Source organism: Pelodiscus sinensis, chromosome 16 (genome assembly GCF_049634645.1).
Source record: "Pelodiscus sinensis isolate JC-2024 chromosome 16, ASM4963464v1, whole genome shotgun sequence".
In the NCBI taxonomy this organism is placed as follows: domain Eukaryota; kingdom Metazoa; phylum Chordata; order Testudines; family Trionychidae; genus Pelodiscus; species Pelodiscus sinensis.
Window position 1 is genome coordinate 14,000,376 of NC_134726.1, and position 19,718 is coordinate 14,020,093.

Below are 19,718 nucleotides of genomic sequence, written 5' to 3' on the forward strand. Positions count from 1 at the left end.
AGATATATACGTAGATATAGCAATTGACTTCTAAAAGGTTTTAACGAGTGGTTTCTCATGTTGATTATCCTTAGTTATTTTGCTAAGAAAAATTAATTCTTCTCCTTGTCTGAAAAAGGTGCACCGAGCTCCAGATTTAAAGCAGCCATGTCTTCTCTTGAACAGAGGCAGCCATGGTTCCAGTGGAATTCAGTAAATGGGGGTTTCTAAATTGGTATGAATGCAAACAGCTAGCCTACAGCAGGATCTCTAGCCTGTAACTCAGGTGAAAAAAAGAAATAGTCGGCTAAAGGCTGTCCAGGATTTGACCTGTCACATTTTCTATTCCTACAAAAATCCTCAAAAACACGGTCAAATGTTATTTTTTTAGCTTTACTTCAGTCAGGCAATTAAACATTGGATGAGAAGGTGGAAAAAATAGCCTCAGGACATTATTGAAATTTACGAAGTAGTAGACACTCTGTTTTTATTTAGATCAGACTTTTTGTATTCTTTATAGTAGTGGCATGAGAATAGGAAAAAGCATTGCCTATTTTGTTGGATGACATTATATAAATAATTCTCTTATGTTTGTAGATTTATTAATAGTCTTCTCACTTTGTTTCCTAGTTGTGTTTTAGATTGGGGTTTGGGTTTTTTTATCTCTTTGTAGTGTTGTTGCATGGTTTAATTAAGAGATTTTCCTTTAGCCCATGCCTGTCTATTTTCTTTCTCTGTTCCTTTCTGCCTCCTTTTTCCAAATTACCTCACTTATCGCTCTTTCACTTTGTAAAGTTAATATAGGTGATGAGCAAATCCAGGGCATGCTGCACATCTTAACTTATCATAGAAGCTAGTAGGAGTTAAGGGTACTCAACACCTTCCAGAGTCTAGCCATTATTTTGCAAACTCTAATCAGAAATTATTTAACTGCATAAGAAAAAAGTTTACCCAATATATTTCAAGTGTTAATTTCCCACATCAGTCTGGCACACTCTTGTTCCTAGGAGTTGCTGTACACCCCAGACACCAGAGAACTTTTTAAAATAAAAATAAACCTCTGCACCCTTTCTGTGCAAAAGTCAAACTCACCTGCCACATTGGGAAAATTCTAATATCAGAGAGGTGAAGGTGTCAGAATAACATGGTTAAGTTTCGATTCTCTCTCTCTTGCATCTCAGTGCTTCACTGATTTGATGGAAGCTTGAGATCCAGGAGTGAGAATCCTGTGAAATATCTCCAAATAAGTAGAATATTCTTCTTTAGGACATTTTCCACTCTGCCTGGGGCAGAAATTCCCAGCTTTGGGGAACTTGACTGTTCTTGCCAAATGACTAACCAGTGTCATAGACTCTAGAGTTTTGGATCAGCTATAAATAGGGATTCAAACCTTCGGATCTTTTCTGAACTAAACTTAAGTTCTAAACTTTTTGTAGATGGTGAATAATATATTCTCTCCTCGATAGAATGATCCTGAAGGACAGTAGCTCAGTTAACAACTGTGGATTATGCTTGTATGTAGGAGAGTTTTAAATTACTTCAGAGGGATAGCCGGGTTAGTCTGTAATAGGAAAAACTTAAAAAACAACAAATAGTCCAGTAGCACCTTACAGACTATCAAAACATGTAGATGGTATCATGATCTTCCGTGGGCACAACCCACTTCTTCAGATGACCGGAATGTTGGAAGTCCAGATCCAAGAATAAATAAGGGAAGAAGGGAGGGGGGCAGAAGGAAAAAAATGGAGGGGAGGAAGAAAAAAGAGACAGTAAGCAGATAAGATCGGGGGTAGTGGAGTTAGTCTGTAAAAGGAAAGACTTAAAAAACAACAAATAGTCTAGTAGCACCTTAAAGACTAAATAGTTACAAGAGGCTGATAAGAACAATTAGTTTGCACTTGGAAAGGAAGATGACCAACACCAGATTCTACCCAGACATCAAGAACTATTAGCACCTTCATTGTTTAGTTGGTTGATAATGTGCGAGCTATCTGATATCACAATTCATGCCATTTGCATGAGAATTAAACTTGTGAATGAAGTTAAATTCCAGTCCTTCTCTGTGTATTTGGCTTGTGGAATTGGTCTGAAACAAAACAGCGACTTGGAGATACATTAATGAGTGCCAAGGAAGATTAAAGTGTTCTCCAATACGTTTTTGTGTGTTGCCTTTTTGGATATCTGATTTGTGTCCATTAATTCTTTCCTGTAGAGATTGTCCAGTTTGGTCAATATACATTGCATTGGGGCATTGCTGGAATTTGATGGCATAGATCCCTTTAGCGGATGTGCAGTTAAATGAGCCTTTGATTTGGTGGCTGATGTCCTTGGGTCCAGTGATGAAATCACTGGTATAGATGTGTGTGCAGAGTTGGCACTGGGGCTGATTGCAGGAGTGGGTTCCTGGATGATTATGACAGAGGTGTGTTGCATGGTTACTGGAAAGAATTTGTTTGAGGCCAGGGGGTTGTCTGTAAGCGAGAATTGGCCTTTCCCCCCAAGGCTTCTGAGAGTGAGGGGTCATATTCTAGGATAGCTTGTAGATTGTTGATAAGCATCGGAGGGGTTTAAGTTGAGGACTGTAGGGGTACGTCTAGACTACAGGCTTTTGTCTACAGAAGTTTTGTTGACAGATACTGTCGACAAAGCTTCTGTCGACAAAGAATGTCTAGACTACATCCAGTTCTGTCGACAAAGCAAGCTACTTTGTTGACATGACAGTGTAGACGCAAAGGACAGTGTAGATGTAATAATGCATCCTGTCGACAGAACTCTGTTGACAAAAGGCGTTATTCCTCGTAGAATGAGGTTTACCGCCGTCGACAAAACTGCTGAGTTCTGTCCACATTATGTCGACAGAACTCAGCGGCAGTGTAGATGCAGGCATAGTTTTGTTGTCAAAAGTCCACTTTTGTCGACAAAACCCTGTAGTCTAGATGCACCCTAGGTGATAACAAGTGGAATTCTGTTGTTTTCTCTTCTGGGCCTGTCTTGAAGTAGTTCATGTCTGGGTATTATTTTGGCTCTGTCGATCTGTTTTTTCACTTCACCGGGTGGATATTTCAGATTTAAGAATGCTCTACATAGATCCTGTAGGTGTTTGTCTCTGTCTGCGGGATTGGAACAAATACGTTTTTATCTTCGGGCTTAGCAGTATACAATAGATTGGGAAATGTGTCTGGGATGGAAACTAGAGGCATGAAGGTAAGTGTAGTGGGTAGGTTTGGTGCAAATTTGTCCGTCATTTAATAGTACTGTATCGTCAAGTATGCACCTGAGCTTATCTACTCACTGTCTCCTTTTTCTTCCTCGTCTCCATTTTTTGTCCTTCTCCACACCCAGCACTCCTCCCCACTTAACTTATTTATTCTTGGATCTGGACTTCCAACACTCCGGTCATCTAAGAAATGGGTTGTGCCCACGAAAACTCATGATACCATCTACATGTTTTGTTAGTCTTTAAGGTGCTACTAGACTATTAGTTGTTTTTTAAGTTTTTCCTGTTTTAAATTAAACACAGATCTTACCTTATAAACTGATCCAAGTTACTAACATCCACTAGAGATATCAAAAATTTCTGTCATGCTAGCACTAGTTACCCCATTATGTCGTTCATTGTTTACCCTTACTAGTGGCTATTTTTTCCACTAAACCATAGCATTGTCAAGTGCTCTGCTGGGATGCAGCAAATTTGTCACAGCTGCCCTTGAATATAGAAATACAGTAAAGGAAATGAACTTCACAGAGCTACTAATGGGTTATGGAAAGCATAAGATGAAAGAAAAATTAGGTCCATTAATAATAAATATAACTTCGAGAAAAAATACAGTACAGAAGATCTCTCTTTCTGTACTTTCTATTTATAGGTTTTACAGCTGAACTATTTCAAGGGCAAGTTGAATTTGTTCTGCCAATATTTATGCCATTTTCTAATCATTCCTCTCAGGTTGTTTTACAGCGTGTTGAATAGATGAATAGAAAATTACATTTCTTGTATTTCCTCAAATATTTTTCAATCCTGTATTTTTCTTTAAATATAAATGGTAGGAAGCATTTTAGCATTCATTTAGGTATTGTGTAGGACTGGCACAGCAAAGTACAGTAGGCTTTAAAAAAACATTTAGGATTATACCAAAATTTCTATCTCGGGGGAAATAGCTATAATTAAAGCAATTGGGCATGGAACTAAAGTGTAACTGATTTCTAAAGAGCTGCAGTGGAAATATGTGCATTACATTTTCATATTTGAATTCATTGATATATTACATTTACCAAAATTACTAATGTGTCTGAAATAGTAGTGGTTATTAGCTAATTGACTAGTTGATAGAATTTCCATCGACTACTCGATTAGTTGATGGCAGGGGCGCTCACTACCCCCGTTGTGGCTCTGCAGTTTAAATGTAGAAGGAGCCTGGCGTGCAGGCAGCCCAGCTCTTACTACATTTAAACCTCAGAGTCACAGTGGGGTTAGCTTCCGGGGGCAGCGCAAGCCTGAATTAAGTAGTCCCTGCTCACACCGGCTCTGGTACCATTGCAGCTCTGCAGTTTAAATATAGTAAGAGCCCACTGGGCTACATTTAAAATGTAAAGCCAGCACCAGCTCCTGATTTTCCGCTCCAGAGGATAAGCCTAAACTTACCGGGTAGTCGACTACTCGAGTGGTCGCTTAGGGCACATCTAGACTACATTTTACTTTCAAAAGAAGATATGTAAATTCGGTGGGAATTTGCATATCTTCTTCCGATCGCTTTTTCAAAAGAACATGTAAACCTCAATTTTTGAGGAAGAAGGTTCTTTCGAAAAAAGGGGTATTTTTTTTTAAAGAACCGCGTCTAGACTGCTTGCTTTTTTGAAAAAAACATTTGAAAAAGCAATTGGAAGAAGATATGCAAATTCCTGCCAAATTTGCAAATCTTCTTTCAAAAGTAAAACATAGTCTAGACATGCCCTTACATCCCTAGTCTGAAAAATAAATTTTAGTGAATATTTTCACTATATTCAAAAGTCTTGGAATTCAGAAAAATAAAAATAATAGAAGTTCCTGGTTGATATTTTCTTAGCATTCTTTTTTCTTGAAATCTTGCATCAGTTCCTCTATTGTCATTTACCACATTCTCCCCAAAGGCCTTTTACAGCTAATATGAAAAATTTGCAGGGTTATTTTGTATCAGCACCATCTTTCAAAAGACAAGTAGTCCTATGCTACCTTAGGGTGCATCTGTACAGCACAGTTATTTTGAAATGACTCATGTTATTTCAAAAAAACAGTGCGAGTGTCTACACAAAAATTCAGTTATTTTAAAAAGTATTTGAAATAACGGACTGCTTATTTTGAAATATGTAAACCTCATTCCACGAGGAATAATGTTTATTCCAGAATAGCTATAATGTAGGGTCTCCACAGCTGCTGTTTCAGAATAGATCCTCCTCAATAGCCTTTCAAAGTAATTATTCTCCTCTGCCTCCTAGGGCTCTAAATCAAGGTAGCGCAACCACCTTGGACTAATTTTGAGGCTTCCCTGTAGTGTAGATGTGCTATTTCAAAATAAGCTATCTCAGAAAAAAAATTACGAAATATCGTATTTTGAAATAAGCTTACTGTGTAGACTTACCCTTAGAGACTAACAAAAATATATAGTATCATGAGTATTCATGGGTAAAATGTAAGATGAGATGGATTCTACCAACAAAGGATCATACTACTATATTTTTTGTTAGTCTCTAAGATGCCACAGGACTACTCATTGTTTTTAAAGTTACAGACTTACATGGCTCCCCCTCTGAAACTTTCAAAAGGCAGATAGCGATGACATTTGAAAAAAAGTAGGAGCCAAGATTTTGCTACAATTTATAAATCTTGTTTTTCTTTTTATTAAAAAAAGCAAGACGCTATAGCCCATAGAGTGTGAGCAAAAGTGAAATTAAGTGGTTTCTAAAGTGAAAATATGCATTTGTTTGGAGTCTTGTTAGCAGAAAGAATGGAAGAAATAAAAACCATGTCTCTCACCCACAACCTAACCACTCATTCTCTCTCTCTCTCTCTCTCTCTCTCTCTCGGGTGACCATTCTTATCTTCATTCCATTCTAAGGTCTGGTAGGGTTTTTTTCTTATGTTTTGCCTTAAGTTTATATTTTCTCTTCTTACAGAATTAACTGGAATTCATATCGAAACTGAAATGTCTTTTAAGGACATTCTGGAGTTAAAACACACACACGCACTCACGCAGAGAAAAAAAACAGTCCTCAACTTTCTCTCTAGAATGCTTTGTAGATTTTTTTGCAAACATCTTATGCACTTATGTAACTGCCTGCAGGTGGAACCAAACCTGGAATCTGTGGAGCTTAGTGGAGGAGCCGCTACCTTTTGAGCTATAAAGCCAGCTGGCATTCAGCTTAGACTGTAGAGCTCACTCATTCTTATCTTTCTCTGTATGTGGTCTAAGTGCCGCTACATGGGATAGTGAACCAACGCAATTGGTGTGTGCGTTACACTTACACATGCTATCTCTGAAAAGAAGAGCCATATAAATTAATCTGTCTGGTAGTTGGGCACCTCTGTGTGTTAGGACATTTAAAGTGGAAAAAGTCCCTTTTTTGTGCACAAACTGTGGAAGCCTCAATACTTGCCAGTGACTTTGTGGTAAAATTCAGAAGTGTCATTGCAAAAAGAAAACCACTTCCATGAGAGGAATACAAGCTCTTACCCGAGTTCCTTTTGTGGTGATGTACAAGGGAAGAGATGTTCTCACTGTTTACAGAGCTTTAGCTCCTGCCGAATATATCGCAGTGACCACTAGGTGACCACTCTAGCCAGCACCTATACCTGCCGTTCCTTCTAGAAAAGCACCAAGAACTTTGAAACTCCGCTTCCTATTTTCTTGGCAAGTGCTCACTTATTATCTGGCCAGGTGACAATGCCCTGCCTGGCAACAATGCTAAGCTACTGGAGCAGGGAGAGTGGGCTATGCAAGGACCCTGGATGCCTTGCAATTCCAGGAGAGCTGCACTGTGGGATAGCTACCCTCAGGTTGCTGCTCTCAGTGATGGAAGTGCTGCAAATGTAAAGGCTCTCTGATGCATGTGCCCCTGAGTACACAAACCAGAACTTTTCTTTTACTGGATCCCTATCACTGGTGAAACTGACAGCACAGAAATTCTGCAGCTGCGTCTAGACTGGCAAGTTTTTCTGCAAAAGCAGCTGTTTTTGCAGAAAAACTTGCCAGCTGTCTACATGGCCACTTGAATTTGCGCAAGAACACTGACGATCTAATGTATAATCATCAGTGTTCTTGCGCAAATACAATGACTCTCCCGTTCCGGAAAAAGCCCTCTTGCGCAAATGCTTTTGCGCAAGAGGGCCAGTGTAGACAACTGAGAACCATTTTGCACAAAAAAGCTCAGATGGTGAAAATGGTGATCGGGGCTTTCTTGCGCAAAACCACTTCTAGAGTGACACGGACGCTTTTCCGCAAAAAGTGCTTTTGAGCAAAAGCGTCCATGCCAATCTATACGCTCTTTTCCGCAAATGCTTTTAACAGAAAAATTTTCTGTTAAAAGCATTTGCGGAAAATCATGCCAGTCTAGACGTAGCCTGCAAGTGTAGACAGCCTTTGTTACTGTAATCTGAAATGATGCATATTGGCCTGATGTGGGAGATTTTCTAATGTAGGACAAATCTTGTAAGCCAATTGGGGTTTTTCACATCTGAAATATCCACTGCAGCCAAATTAGTAATTTTTCCACTAGTTACCTAGGATTTTTAAGAAAAAGCTAAAAGAGGATGATCATTTTTAAAATGGATGCTTATCATGTGTAATTATTCATAGCCACCTTCATTGTGTTTGCTCTGTACCTGTGAGCACAAAAGTGGATGAGGAATAAACAGTCCTGTGTTATCTGCATTAACCAAAAGTTCTGTAGACTTATTCTCCCATGGTTGAATTGTCGCATATGATTGTTTCACAGGTTCATGAGAACCAATCTTCTTCATGGGAAAATGAGTACTACAGTTCCCCTGTAGCCAAAAAAAACTCTGTGGGGTTATGTTGGGGGTTATATTCTGTGCTAAAATCTAGGAAAGCTTTCTTCACTACATCCCCCCCAAAAAGACTAGTGATATTTACACTGTCACATTTTGAAGGAATTACTTACAAATACAATATTTAATATCTGTCCTTAATTCAAAAAACTTACAGATGGCATTTCACATCTCTGTCAAATATTTGCTATATTTCATTATTTACATTTCCACAGTTTACGTGTGTAAACATATTGCTTCACAGATCTTTGGTTTCCTCCTTAGTTTTAAGTGTAGTAAAAAGCTTTATACTGTTAGGCTGTGTCTAGACTGGCAAGTGTCTCTCATGGAAAAACTTGCCAGCTGTCTACACTGGCTGCTTGAATTTTCACAAGAACACTGATGAGCTCATGTAAGAAATTAGTGCTTCTTGCAGAAATACTATGCTGCTCCCAGTCTTGCGCAAAAGGGCCAGTGTAGACAGCTCAGATTTATTTTGCGCAAAAAAGCCCCGATCGCGAAAATGGCGATCGGGGCTTTTTTGCGCAAAAGCGCGTCTAGATTGGCCACAGATGCTTTTGCGCAAAAGTGCTTTTGCGCAAAAGCGTCCATGCCAATCTAGACGCTCTTTTCCGCAAATGCTTTTAACGGAAAACTTTTCCGTTAAAAGCATTTGCGGAAAATCATGCCAGTCTAGACATAGCCTTAGTGTCTTTCATGTGTATTGAGCATAACTCAAATGCTAACACTGCCTAATGTTTTCTTTAGTAGATGACTCTTCAGCTCCTGAACAGCCTCCGATGACCTTCTCCAGTCAGGTGATGTTGGTTGATGAAACCCCTGCAGCTGCCTCAAAATCTGGCAGAAACCCTGTAAAGAACCCTGACATAGAAACATCTAATCTGTCTCCCAGCCTGATTCCTGCACAACAGCCCACTATATCTCTTATCTCCGATGACAATACAGATGCACTGAGCGTAGATTCACTTACACTGGTCCCACCAGTTGATCCACACAGCATTCATACTTTCAGCTGCATTCCTCAGTCTTCCTTGCTGTCTGAAGTTTGCAGAGTGACAGAAGGAGAAGATTCTGATCAGAGTCCACAGGCAGACTATGATGAACAGTGATGAAAATGTTACTGGGTGCTCTTTATTTTGTTTAGGTGAGGTAATGGGGGCATTAATAAAGCCTCAAAGGCCTGTTGGTTCACAAGGAAGAAGCTAATTACTGAGTAACTCAACATACGGGCAACTCTTTAAAATAAAAATACATTCAGCATTTTTGAAGGAAATCTGTTTGAATCTGGATCTTGATATTTCAAATTCTTATTTAAAAGTCATAGAAATTGCCTATGGATGGTATTTGAAAAGGACTTGCACTACCAATACTGTGCCACTTGCTTGCACCATTTATCTGTTGGAAAGTGAAGAAACTTTGTGGGGCTTCGTGATATTTTACTTTTCTGAATATGGAGACACAGCAATTGCCAGAAAAAGGAGCTATTTGAAGGTATTATAGTACAGAGATGCTGTTTCCATTTGAAACAGTTTTTCTATTTTGTTGGTCTCATTCAGCTTGTAGAGGTATGGCAGGTCTGCATAAAAATGGACTGGCCACTTTCAGTATTGTAAACTTCAATATTGTATCCTCTGTGTAATATTTGTTTCAGTGTTTGACTAAAGGCAACATAAATATCAAGCAAATATTTTTTTATTAAAATTAAACAAATCCCTGATGTTATAACAATCAAGGCTTATTCAGGTTAACATAGGATTTTTTTGAGAGAGAGAGGTGCAAAGGGATTTGCCAAACAATGGAAGGTCCTTCCCAACATGGCCTATGCTGCCCCCAGCTAGGATTCTAGCCAAGCCCCCGCTGCTGCCTGTCTGGCTGTGACTCCCTAGGCCAGACCTCCATGTCTACCAAGGCCGAGGCTCTGCAGCTACAGGAGTGGCCAGAGTTCTGTGGCTGCTAGTCCCCGCGACAGCCCAGTAGAAGGGCCAGAACTCCCTGCTGCACTGCCCGCCCCTCTCTCAACATGGAGCTCCTGGCTGAATTGTGCTCCTTCCCCATCGTTCCTGCCCTGTGGCTGATCTCATTTTACCTGGACTCTGTGGTCCAGGAACATCCATTGTCCTGTTGGACACGGATGTTGCCCGACCAGAGAGTCCTGGTTAAAGGAGGTAAAACCTGCATTTTAAGAGAGTGATCTCACTTTCTTACGTGATTGCTTTAGTCTGCTCACTTCTGAGAGAGGTAAATTACTGCTTCTGAGGGACGGTAAAATCCCTTCTGCAGAAGGACATAGTCTCTTCTTTAAAAGTAACCACGCTTATGCTACATACAAGTTTCCATCTCTAGTGTAGCAGGGAAGGTGCCTTTCCCAGCTGATATCTCACTTTAGATACTTAAAGGGGAATATATTCATTTTTCTATGTGGAATCTGCTAACCTTGATGTTAATCAGATTAAACTGCTTAGTGAATGTGAATCTGGTCTGAAGCCTGCCTTATTTTTCTCTAGTGATAGAAATGTAGCCGTGTTAGTCTGGTGTAGCTAAAACAAAATACAGCACTATGTAGCACTTTAAAGACTAACAAAATGGTTTATTAGGTGATGAGCTTTCGTGGGCCAGACCCACTTCCTCAGATCAAATAGTGGAAGAAAGTAGTCACAGCCATATATACCAAAGGATACAATTAAAAAAAAGTGAACACACATGAAAAGGACAAATCACATTTCAGAACAGAAGGGGGATGCGGGGAGGGGGGGGGAGGGGGGGGAGGAAGGTGAATGCCTGTGAGGTAATGATATTAGAGGTGGGGAAGGGTAGATGTCTGTGAGTTAATAGTGTTAGAGGTGATAATTAGGGAAGCTATCTTTGTAATGGGTAAGATAGCTTCCCTAATTATCACCTCTAACACTATTAACTCACAGACATCTACCCTTCCCCACCTCTAATATCATTACCTCACAGGCATTCACCTTCCTTCCCCCCCCCCCCCCCCGCATCCCCCTTCTGTTCTGAAATGTGATTTGTCCTTTTCATATGTGTTCACTTTTTTTTAATTGTATCCTTTGGTATATATGGCTGTGACTACTTTCTTCCACTATTTGATCTGAGGAAGTGGGTCTGGCCCACAAAAGCTCATCATCTAATAAACCATCTTGTTAGTCTTTAAAGTGCTACATAGTCCTGCATTTTGTTTTATTTTTCTCTGTAGCTCCTGGCACAGAGCAGAAGAAATAAAAGAGAAAGCATAAAACTTGGCATGTTCTTTGCTGAACTGATTCAGACTTTAACATAAATAGAATTTTACCTGTCTCAAGTAAATCTCAAGTGCACTCATTGGAAGTAGTGATTAAACTAGCAGGAAATATATAATGATGTAAAATATTTCCTGGTTCTCAAAACTTAACAAACCCTTGTTTTGCTTCTGTTTTGATGTTAATTAGCAACAGAGCATATGATCTGATTCTGTCTCTGTTTAAATCAGTGGGAATTGCCATTGCATTCAATGTTTGTTCCTCAGCAAGGGAATACTTGAGTAGGACGTTTTAAAGATTATATTTGTATATTTGACACAATTCTGACTTTCAGTCTGAAGTTTGTTTGCTTGCTTTTCAGGCATGGTCCTTTGTGAAATAACTTACCCATAGCAAAATACGCATACACAATGGCTACGTCTACACTGGCATGATTTTCCGGAAATGCTTTTAACGGAAAAGTTTTCCGTTAAAAGTATTTTCGGAAAAGAGCATCTAGATTGGCAGGATGCTTTTCCGCAAAAGCATTTTTTGCAGAAAAGCGTCCATGGCCAATCTAGATGCGCTTTTCCGCAAAAAAGCCCTGATCGCCATTTTCGCGATAGGGGCTTTTTTGCGGAAAAAAATCTCTGCTGTCTACACTGGCCCTTTTGCGCAAAAGTTTTTTGGAAAAAGACTTTTGCCTGAACGGGAGCAGCATAGTATTTCCGCAAAAGCACTGACAATCTTACATGAGATCGTCAGTGCTTTGGTGGAAATTCAAGCGGCCAGTGTAGACAGCTCGCAATTTTTTCCGGAAAAGCAACTGCTTTTCTGGAAAAAGTGGCCAGTCTAGACACAGCCAGTGGTAGAGGTGGAGCCAGGAAGTATTCCTGTCTTCATTGACTGGTTCAGATCTGTTACACTGTCTGACTGATGCGTGTTGCTTTTGTGAAGTTCAGCACGTGTTTAACCAATCTAATTGATGGTCTGATCCTGTAAATGTGATGGTCCCAAGCCCTACATGAAGTCTGAGAGTTGGGGGTCCTCAGCACTACTCAGGGGATGCTTAGCAACTTGTCGGACCAAACTCAGATCAGAATTTGGCCTTTGAGTTAAATGAGAGCCCAGATTTTTTGGACCATTCTTAGACATGATAGTTGGAAGACCATCTCAAAAATGATTGCCTGTTTATTTTGAAATCTTTTGTGATAGATGTGACATTTCACTCAACCTAGATGAGAGAAAATGCCATATTTGGCAAACTGAATTGTTCTGAATAGCATTACTTTTAATTGGAAATTTGGAGTCTTTGTAAAAGAAACATATTTACCTAATTTAATATTATATTCTAGTTGAATTGAGTCAAGAGGCACAAAATAGGCTAATTAGCATGTAGTGCACTCTCTTACCTTTAAGCTATAATGCTCAGAGATGAGAGACAGGCATATTTTTAATGAGCTTACAGAAAAGTAAGACGTGAAAAGAAAGAGTCTTAATCTCCATTTCCAGGTACATTGTGGTAGTTTTGAAAGCCAACAATCAACATGAAATTTCTGCTGGAAGCTTTAAAAAAGAAGAGAAGGGTGAAAACAAACATTGATAAAGAGAAAATTGAATAAATTGCTAAACAGTTATGTCATGCTAACAATTGTTCTGACTTGTTTATTTCTAATCTTAGACCGTGTACATAAGAATTCATAATGCTTGCTGCATTAAGGAGAGTTCACCCCAATAGATACTGAAATGTGTCTTCTGGAAATCTTTGATCTGTGTACAAATATAGTGTATTACTCATCCGCTGTTCTTTGAAGAGTATCATCTCTATCACTTATCAGAAATGCCCAGGAGCTGCTTCCTTGGCCCCCTTTCACTGTAAAAAGGAAGTACAGACAAGAGAGCGTTAGCCTAGCAGTCCCTTTTATTTAAACAAGAATTGATTGAATCAGTGTTATGTTGCTATTCTCTTCATCAAACCCTGCTGTCTAAACATATTAGTCAATCCTAAGGCTCAATGCAATTCTGAGGGGTCTGTAAAAAGAATCATTAGAATAATTGCATATGTAGAAATGGACCAGAATGTGTAACTGGATTTGCACACTCAAAAGTTATGAGATGCTGTGATTTGATTGTGAATCTTAGGGGTTCTCATAATTCTGGCTTAATGTTAACTAGATAGTGCCCCTCAAATGTCTCTCTAACGAGAAGAAACCAAAAAAGAAGTCAGTAGCATACTGAATTTGGCTTCTATTGTTTCTTAGTCTATTATTTTCACATGTATTTAATTAAATCTGTACCAAGATGCTATATTTCACATGGGCTGTTCTGTCTCTCTTCACCTTTGCTCTGCCCCATTACACTGCTAGTCTTCATAGTTTTCAATTAACAGTAAGATTAGAGCATAGATTTTCAATCTAACAGAGTAAGTGGAACATATAGTGAAGTAATATTTAGTGATCTAGAGCATGATTCTGATCTCCACTTTACTCGAGTAAATCAGGAGTACTTCTGAAGTCAGTGGAGTTATGTGGGTATAAACTTAGCAGGAAGCCTCATTTGCTTTGCTGAGGCTTTTTATGATTTCTTAGGAAACTGTTTTTGGTTTGCGTCATAGGATTTTGAGGATTAAGTATGTTCAGTAGAAAAGTTGTCATTGTTTTAATATACAAATAAAGAGCCCATAATTTGAGTGAGTAATTAGCCTGGTCTCACAGTAAGGGATGAATGCGTACACATTCTCCATTGCTAATTGGTGGGAGTTTAAAAGTCAGATTAGATAAATTGATGTACGTCTTATTGACAAACTGCTGGCTACCAAAAGAAATAGTGCATTTAATTCTCTAAATTTGGCAGAGAGTTGTAAATAAGGAATTAACTTGTTAAAGGCACTCTCCAGCATTCCTCATGGCCTTTAGTTCAAGGAGTTCTAAACTTTGTTCAGGTAAGCTCTTTGGTAACAAAAGGTGAGAGAATCCACCACATGTATGGAATTAGCGCAAGTAATTTCACCTTCTGGGTTGTTGTTGTTGTTGTTAAAGATATGCCTGATGCCCAATCCCAAATTCTAGCTCAGAAACTCCAACTCCATACTTAAAATCAGGGAAGAATCAATTCTGGATCCCTGTTTGCAATTTAGTCTCATCTCTAGTGAGCCTCATAAATCCCTTGAATATCAGTGAGAGTAAAAAAAGTGTTCCTTTATGAATTTTAGTTCTAAAGTGTCATTGTTATGTGTACAAAATTTTAAAATATAGTGAAAATTAAAATGGTTTAGTTATAGCAAAATGAGCAGGAGCAAGCAGGTTATTATGATCTTTCTAATTAAGCAATAAAATACAATTAGCTGCAATTTCTATGCAGTTACAGTAAGTGGCCTTGGATGATTATTTTAACCACTCTAGAAATGCAATAATCACCTGTAATTGAGTGGCATTTTTCTAATAGGAAATGGATTTTATTAATAAAGTAAGGGAAACCCTTCAGGTCAGTTATCAAATTTCTGAAGCCATTCATAAAATTCAACAACATATCTGTTTGTTATAATCTGTGTTCAATGTGCTTTTGTATAATCTCATATGTTTTTGCGCCTGAATTTGCTCTTATGGGTGTGTAACTATAGAATAACCTAGTTAATATTCACTGTGCTAATCACTACTTCTCCACAGCATAACCAAAGCAGCCAGTAGGCTGAACAAAGGTTTAATTAGATAAGTGTTGTTACCTGACAATTGTATCAAACGGCTACTACATGGAGGACTAAACCTATTAACTAAATGCCAAAATGAAAGATTTGAGAAGAAAGAGGGAAGCATCAGTTAGGCGCCACAGCCTGGTGAGAAATCTGTTTTCCACCTCCAGCTACTTGGAAGGGAGAGGCTGCTGGGTGTTTTATCAGGGTGTTGCCTTGATCCTATTCTGATCTTTCTTGGGTTTCTGGCTACTGCATGTAAGATACATTTAAAACTCCGTTTCTTCTCTGGATGCTAGAAAGGAGTTTTCTTTCCATGCATCTACAAAGCTCCACTATCCTCCCGCTCCTGCTGCCACCACATTGCTGACTACTGCACTCCATTAACCAATTCTTTTTTGCATGGTCCTCTCAAAGAGTAACTGCTTGCCTCTGCTGCTGTTCAGAGCTTTCCCAAACATCAGCAGGATCATAGTGAAATTCTTGTCAGTCTTTCTGCTTCCAGTAGCACTGAAACTATTTTTAGGGGGGATGCTGAGCTGTGGCCCCCACAACTGTTTCCATCCCTCACTACCCTTGGCTCGGGTCACACCTAGAGTTGCCAGCTCCACCAGACTGGACAGAAAATTTCTTTCTAGCCACAGTTGGAGCAGCTACAGAGCCCCAGGCCAGCAGCAGGACCCTGAGCAGCAGTGGAGCCTCCAGGACTAGTGGTCTGAACCCTGGGGAATGGCAGGCAGTTGGACCCTAGGGGGTGGTAAAGCCAGTGGGACTCTTGGGGATGGGAGCTACTGGAGAACAGGACCTGGGGCTGGTAGCAGGACAGCAGCCTTGGAACAGGCAAACTGGGTGCAAAACTAGGGAACGCTGCAGCACCCCACACCCCTGCTTCCCAAACCTGTAACTGCGTCCCACAACCTTTTGAACAGCAGCAGTGAACTGGAGTAGAATTTTGTTCGTTTTACTTTGTTGCTGCCCAGGAAACCTCAGAGTGGCAACAGAGACACTGGAAAGACAATGTTTCACTGGGTCACATGCAGAAGGTTCTCTTCACACAAGATTAAATATTTTTACAATAGCAGTTTACATTCAATGCAGCTATTGCTGTCTTTGGCTCCCCAGAGTCTGTTCAAGCCTTACAGATTGCTAAATTTTTATTCCTTTTGCAAAGTAAGATATTGCTCAGTATTTTTACTAGTATCTTACAAATTTAAAACTACATTCTGCTTGTCAAAAGAATAGTACATTTTTGAGTCAGTCACCCTTTTATTGTATTTGATTACTTGGTAATTTGCAGAATTCAGTAGTCGATAATCAGTCATCTAGTCATTAGTGTGATTTAAAGTTTTACCGTATTGGATTAGAAATTTCTGTTGATAACTATTCATTGTTTATTTTTAAAGATTATAGTGACTGGGTATTATGTATATTTTATAAACACGGGTGAGATTATAAAGAGTTTCTTGAAATAATAAAAAAAAAACCACATAGCTTAATGAGCATTAATGTTTAATGGCATTTTTTTAATTCAAATATTTTTCTTAAGAAAATATACAGATCTCGAGCTAACGATATAAAGTACAGGCTAATATGTAGTGTTCCCAGTATTGCTTTAAAATAACCAGTCACATATTGTGTCTGATTTTTACAGTGTTGGCTGTTGGCTGGTCATTTATACTAATGAAAATATTCTGATTTGGTTGTGTCGTCTTCTCTGGTGTAAATAACTACCCTAGAGCTCAAACAGAGGAAAACTTGGCTCATATGTTAATGTTTATTACCCCATAAGTGGCTGTAAGGACTAAGTGCAGTTGAAAATTTTACAGTGTACATAAAGCTAATTTAAGAGGGGCGGAAATTGGGAATGACTTCAGTTTTGAAAACTAGGGATGATTTACTAGAACCCTGAAAGTCTGGCTTTGTCCTGTATAAACATTAAGTAATAATTTATTTAAAAATCGTAAATTCAGGGGAGGCCAGCTGTCAGGTCTCCATCTACAAATATGTTTCTTTTGTGGTTTGTGCTGTTGAACGTTGTTGCGAACATTTTGCTTTATTGTAAATTGCTTTGAAAGTTTGATTCTGTTTTAGGTGCAAAGGGGGAAACAAACCTATTTTTTTACATAAATGAATGTATTTAGGCATTGTGCAGTACATAATTACTCAGTGAGCATAAAGGACTGTCGTCTTATAAAATATATTTGAACAATCTTGTGTATAAAATGTACTTGATTTAAAAAAATCCAAACACAGGGTGGATTGAATTCTGAAATGTCTTTTCTGCGTGCAATAAATATAAACTATTTAACAGAAGTTGCATTAGACATTCATAGTAAATGTGACAGTACTTTATGTTCATCTAAACTTAAGGGACATGTATGTAAATAAGTAAATAAGGAGAGGAGAAATTGAGAAATATTTATATATGTTTCTGAAACCTTACAGACTTCTCCAGTAAGTTCAGTTTTCTGGCTTCACTCATGTTTTATTGGTGTTGAACACCTGAACAGGAATGAAAAATGTAACTTTCTTTGTAAATTGAACTTTGCAATAAAAATGGTGTTACTGAGAATTTTACATCTTCTGTTGCTGTTTGTTAGGTAATCACATACAATAACAGTGCATGGCAGCTCCATTAGATCACTTTCAAGACTTTGCTTTAATTAATAGGGACAAAACTGTGAAGGTTTGGTTTAGGAATCTTCCAGATGAAAATGGAGCTATCCCCCAAATCTGAAATTTCTTACATTGGTCAGGAAGGAAAGAATCCAAGGGAATGAGTGGGAACACAGGAAAGTGGCCACAGAGATGGTGGGTTACAGGAGTTAGAGCAGGAATCGGCAACCTTTTTAAACCAAAGAGCCAAACAACATCAAAATTCAGAAGAGGTGATAAACAAGGAGCCGTGTAAGAATGCCCATTTGCATGACTGAAAATATACAACTTAACATTATTTATAATTGGCATAATTATTAATAATCACAAAAATGAAATGTATTCACAGACTTTATTTAATGGGACTTCTGCTGCATCTTTTTGCACATTTCTTTGAAGTTTACATTATAACTGGTCAAATCCAGCTTCATGCACGTATTCAGGCTGTTTTCTGTAAATATTATGGCAAGGGGCTGGGGACGTGGGAGGTGCAAGGGGCTGGGCTGGGATGTATGAGGGGCTCAGGGCACAGGGTTGGGCTAAGGGGGAGGTGCAGGAGAGTTATGGCAGGGGACTGGAGATATGGGGTGCCGAAGTCGGGGGCTATAGGAAGCAGGAGTGTGGGGATGTGAGGGTATGAGGGCCTCAGGGTAGGGGGTTCAGTTGTATGATGGACTCGGGGGGGATGCAGGAGTGTTATGATGCTGTGGCCAAATGGGGGCTAGGCCCCAACTGGGGGCTTGTTGGCCAGGCTTCATTTTTAAATAAAGTAAAATATGATGTACAGCACAAAAGGTTTCAACATTGTCTTTATTTATGGCAGGGTTGTGGAAACTTTCTTGGGTTGGAGGCCACTGACCCTCAGAGTAATCAGTCAGGGAGCACTCAAGTGAGAAGCAAAAAAAACCCTCCAAAAACCCCCAACCCTCACTGATGTGACCCTCAACTGAAACACCTCACTCCCCTGGTGCTCCAGACCATGGTGGGGGGAGGGGCAGTGAGGGCTGAGGTTCAAGGCTTCAGGCCAGGTTTACTCTTCTGGGGTTCCAGGGTTAGTGGATTTCGTGGGGCCCCTAGGCAGTGTTGGGGGGCCTGACGTAGGAAACCAAACTAAATGATTGGGGATGTCTTCTGGCCTTAAACATGACAAAAAAAAAATTGACCTCATTTTTTTGTCAGGTGCTTATTTGCAAGTCCCACATTGCTTTGGTGTTTGTAGGAGTTTTTATTTTGTCTTTTAAACAGCAAAAATGCCTCACTGATTGCCCCTTCCCCATCCTCACCATGGAAAAATCAAGTCAAAGTTTGCAGCATGAACACAACTCAACAAGCGTGTGTAACGCATGGAAAATATTGCTATAAGAGCTAATTACAGTATCTTATTTCAAGGGAATCACTTTGGCCTCAATTCTTACCATGCACAGTAATTATTTGTCTTTTAACTTGCCCACTCTTCATGAGTATTCTCTGTGACTACTAATAGCATCTCTCCAAAATGCCTGGCTAGCTACTGCTCTTATAAGATGAATAATGCTGCAGAATGGATTTTTTTATTCATCTGCACTGTCTGGATATGTCAGATGCTCACTCTGCACTCTCCAGTGCTTACTGCATAGATGCTTTTTACAAGTACTAAAGCCCTCCGCTGATAAAAACGTTGTATATCCATATCTGCAACCATATCTGCAAAAATGAGCCACAGCTATCCACAACCACATCTACGGATGCAGATACCAGCTGATATAAAGTGGATATTTGTGGATTTGCAGCACTCTATAACAAGTACCTTCCATATTTAAGGGGTAAAAATAGAAGATTCTAAATTTTGCAATCAAAGTAGAAAAATGCAGGACTTTTCAGAGATGCTACTATATAGCTGCATTTTTTATATTATCAAAATAATGGATGCTATTTTATATTATGACGGAATAAGCATTCATTGGGCTGGATTGAAAATCAGTTCCAAATGCCACACTATCCACAAACAAAAATAGATTAATATAAGACTCAGAATACTTAACTCTCTGATGTGTGTGGATATATTTGGGAATGGTATTGGGAATATATCATGTGCTTCAATTTTGTTGGGTTTAGATCTTTGTGAAACAAGAATTTTGTTAAGCAGAAA

The 19,718-nt window shown here is 39.1% G+C and overlaps 1 protein-coding gene across 10 annotated transcripts in view; it reads left to right on the forward strand.

Annotated features, from left to right (window-relative positions):
* CLEC16A (C-type lectin domain containing 16A) overlaps positions 1 to 19,718 on the forward strand; it is a 339,195-nt gene that overhangs the window by 253,892 nt on the left and 65,585 nt on the right. For 2 of the 10 annotated variants that reach the window (XM_075899304.1, XM_075899302.1), the window contains exon 25: positions 8,768 to 10,624. The exons of 1 other annotated variant lie outside the window; for it this stretch is intronic. In XM_075899304.1, coding sequence (XP_075755419.1) covers positions 8,768 to 9,129 — 362 coding nt within the window. In that variant the 3' untranslated portion in view covers positions 9,130 to 10,624. Of the gene's footprint in view, positions 1 to 8,767; positions 10,625 to 19,718 lie in introns of those variants that run through there. 7 more of the 10 variants (XM_075899303.1, XM_075899307.1, XM_075899306.1 and 4 more) reach the window with 5 other exon arrangements.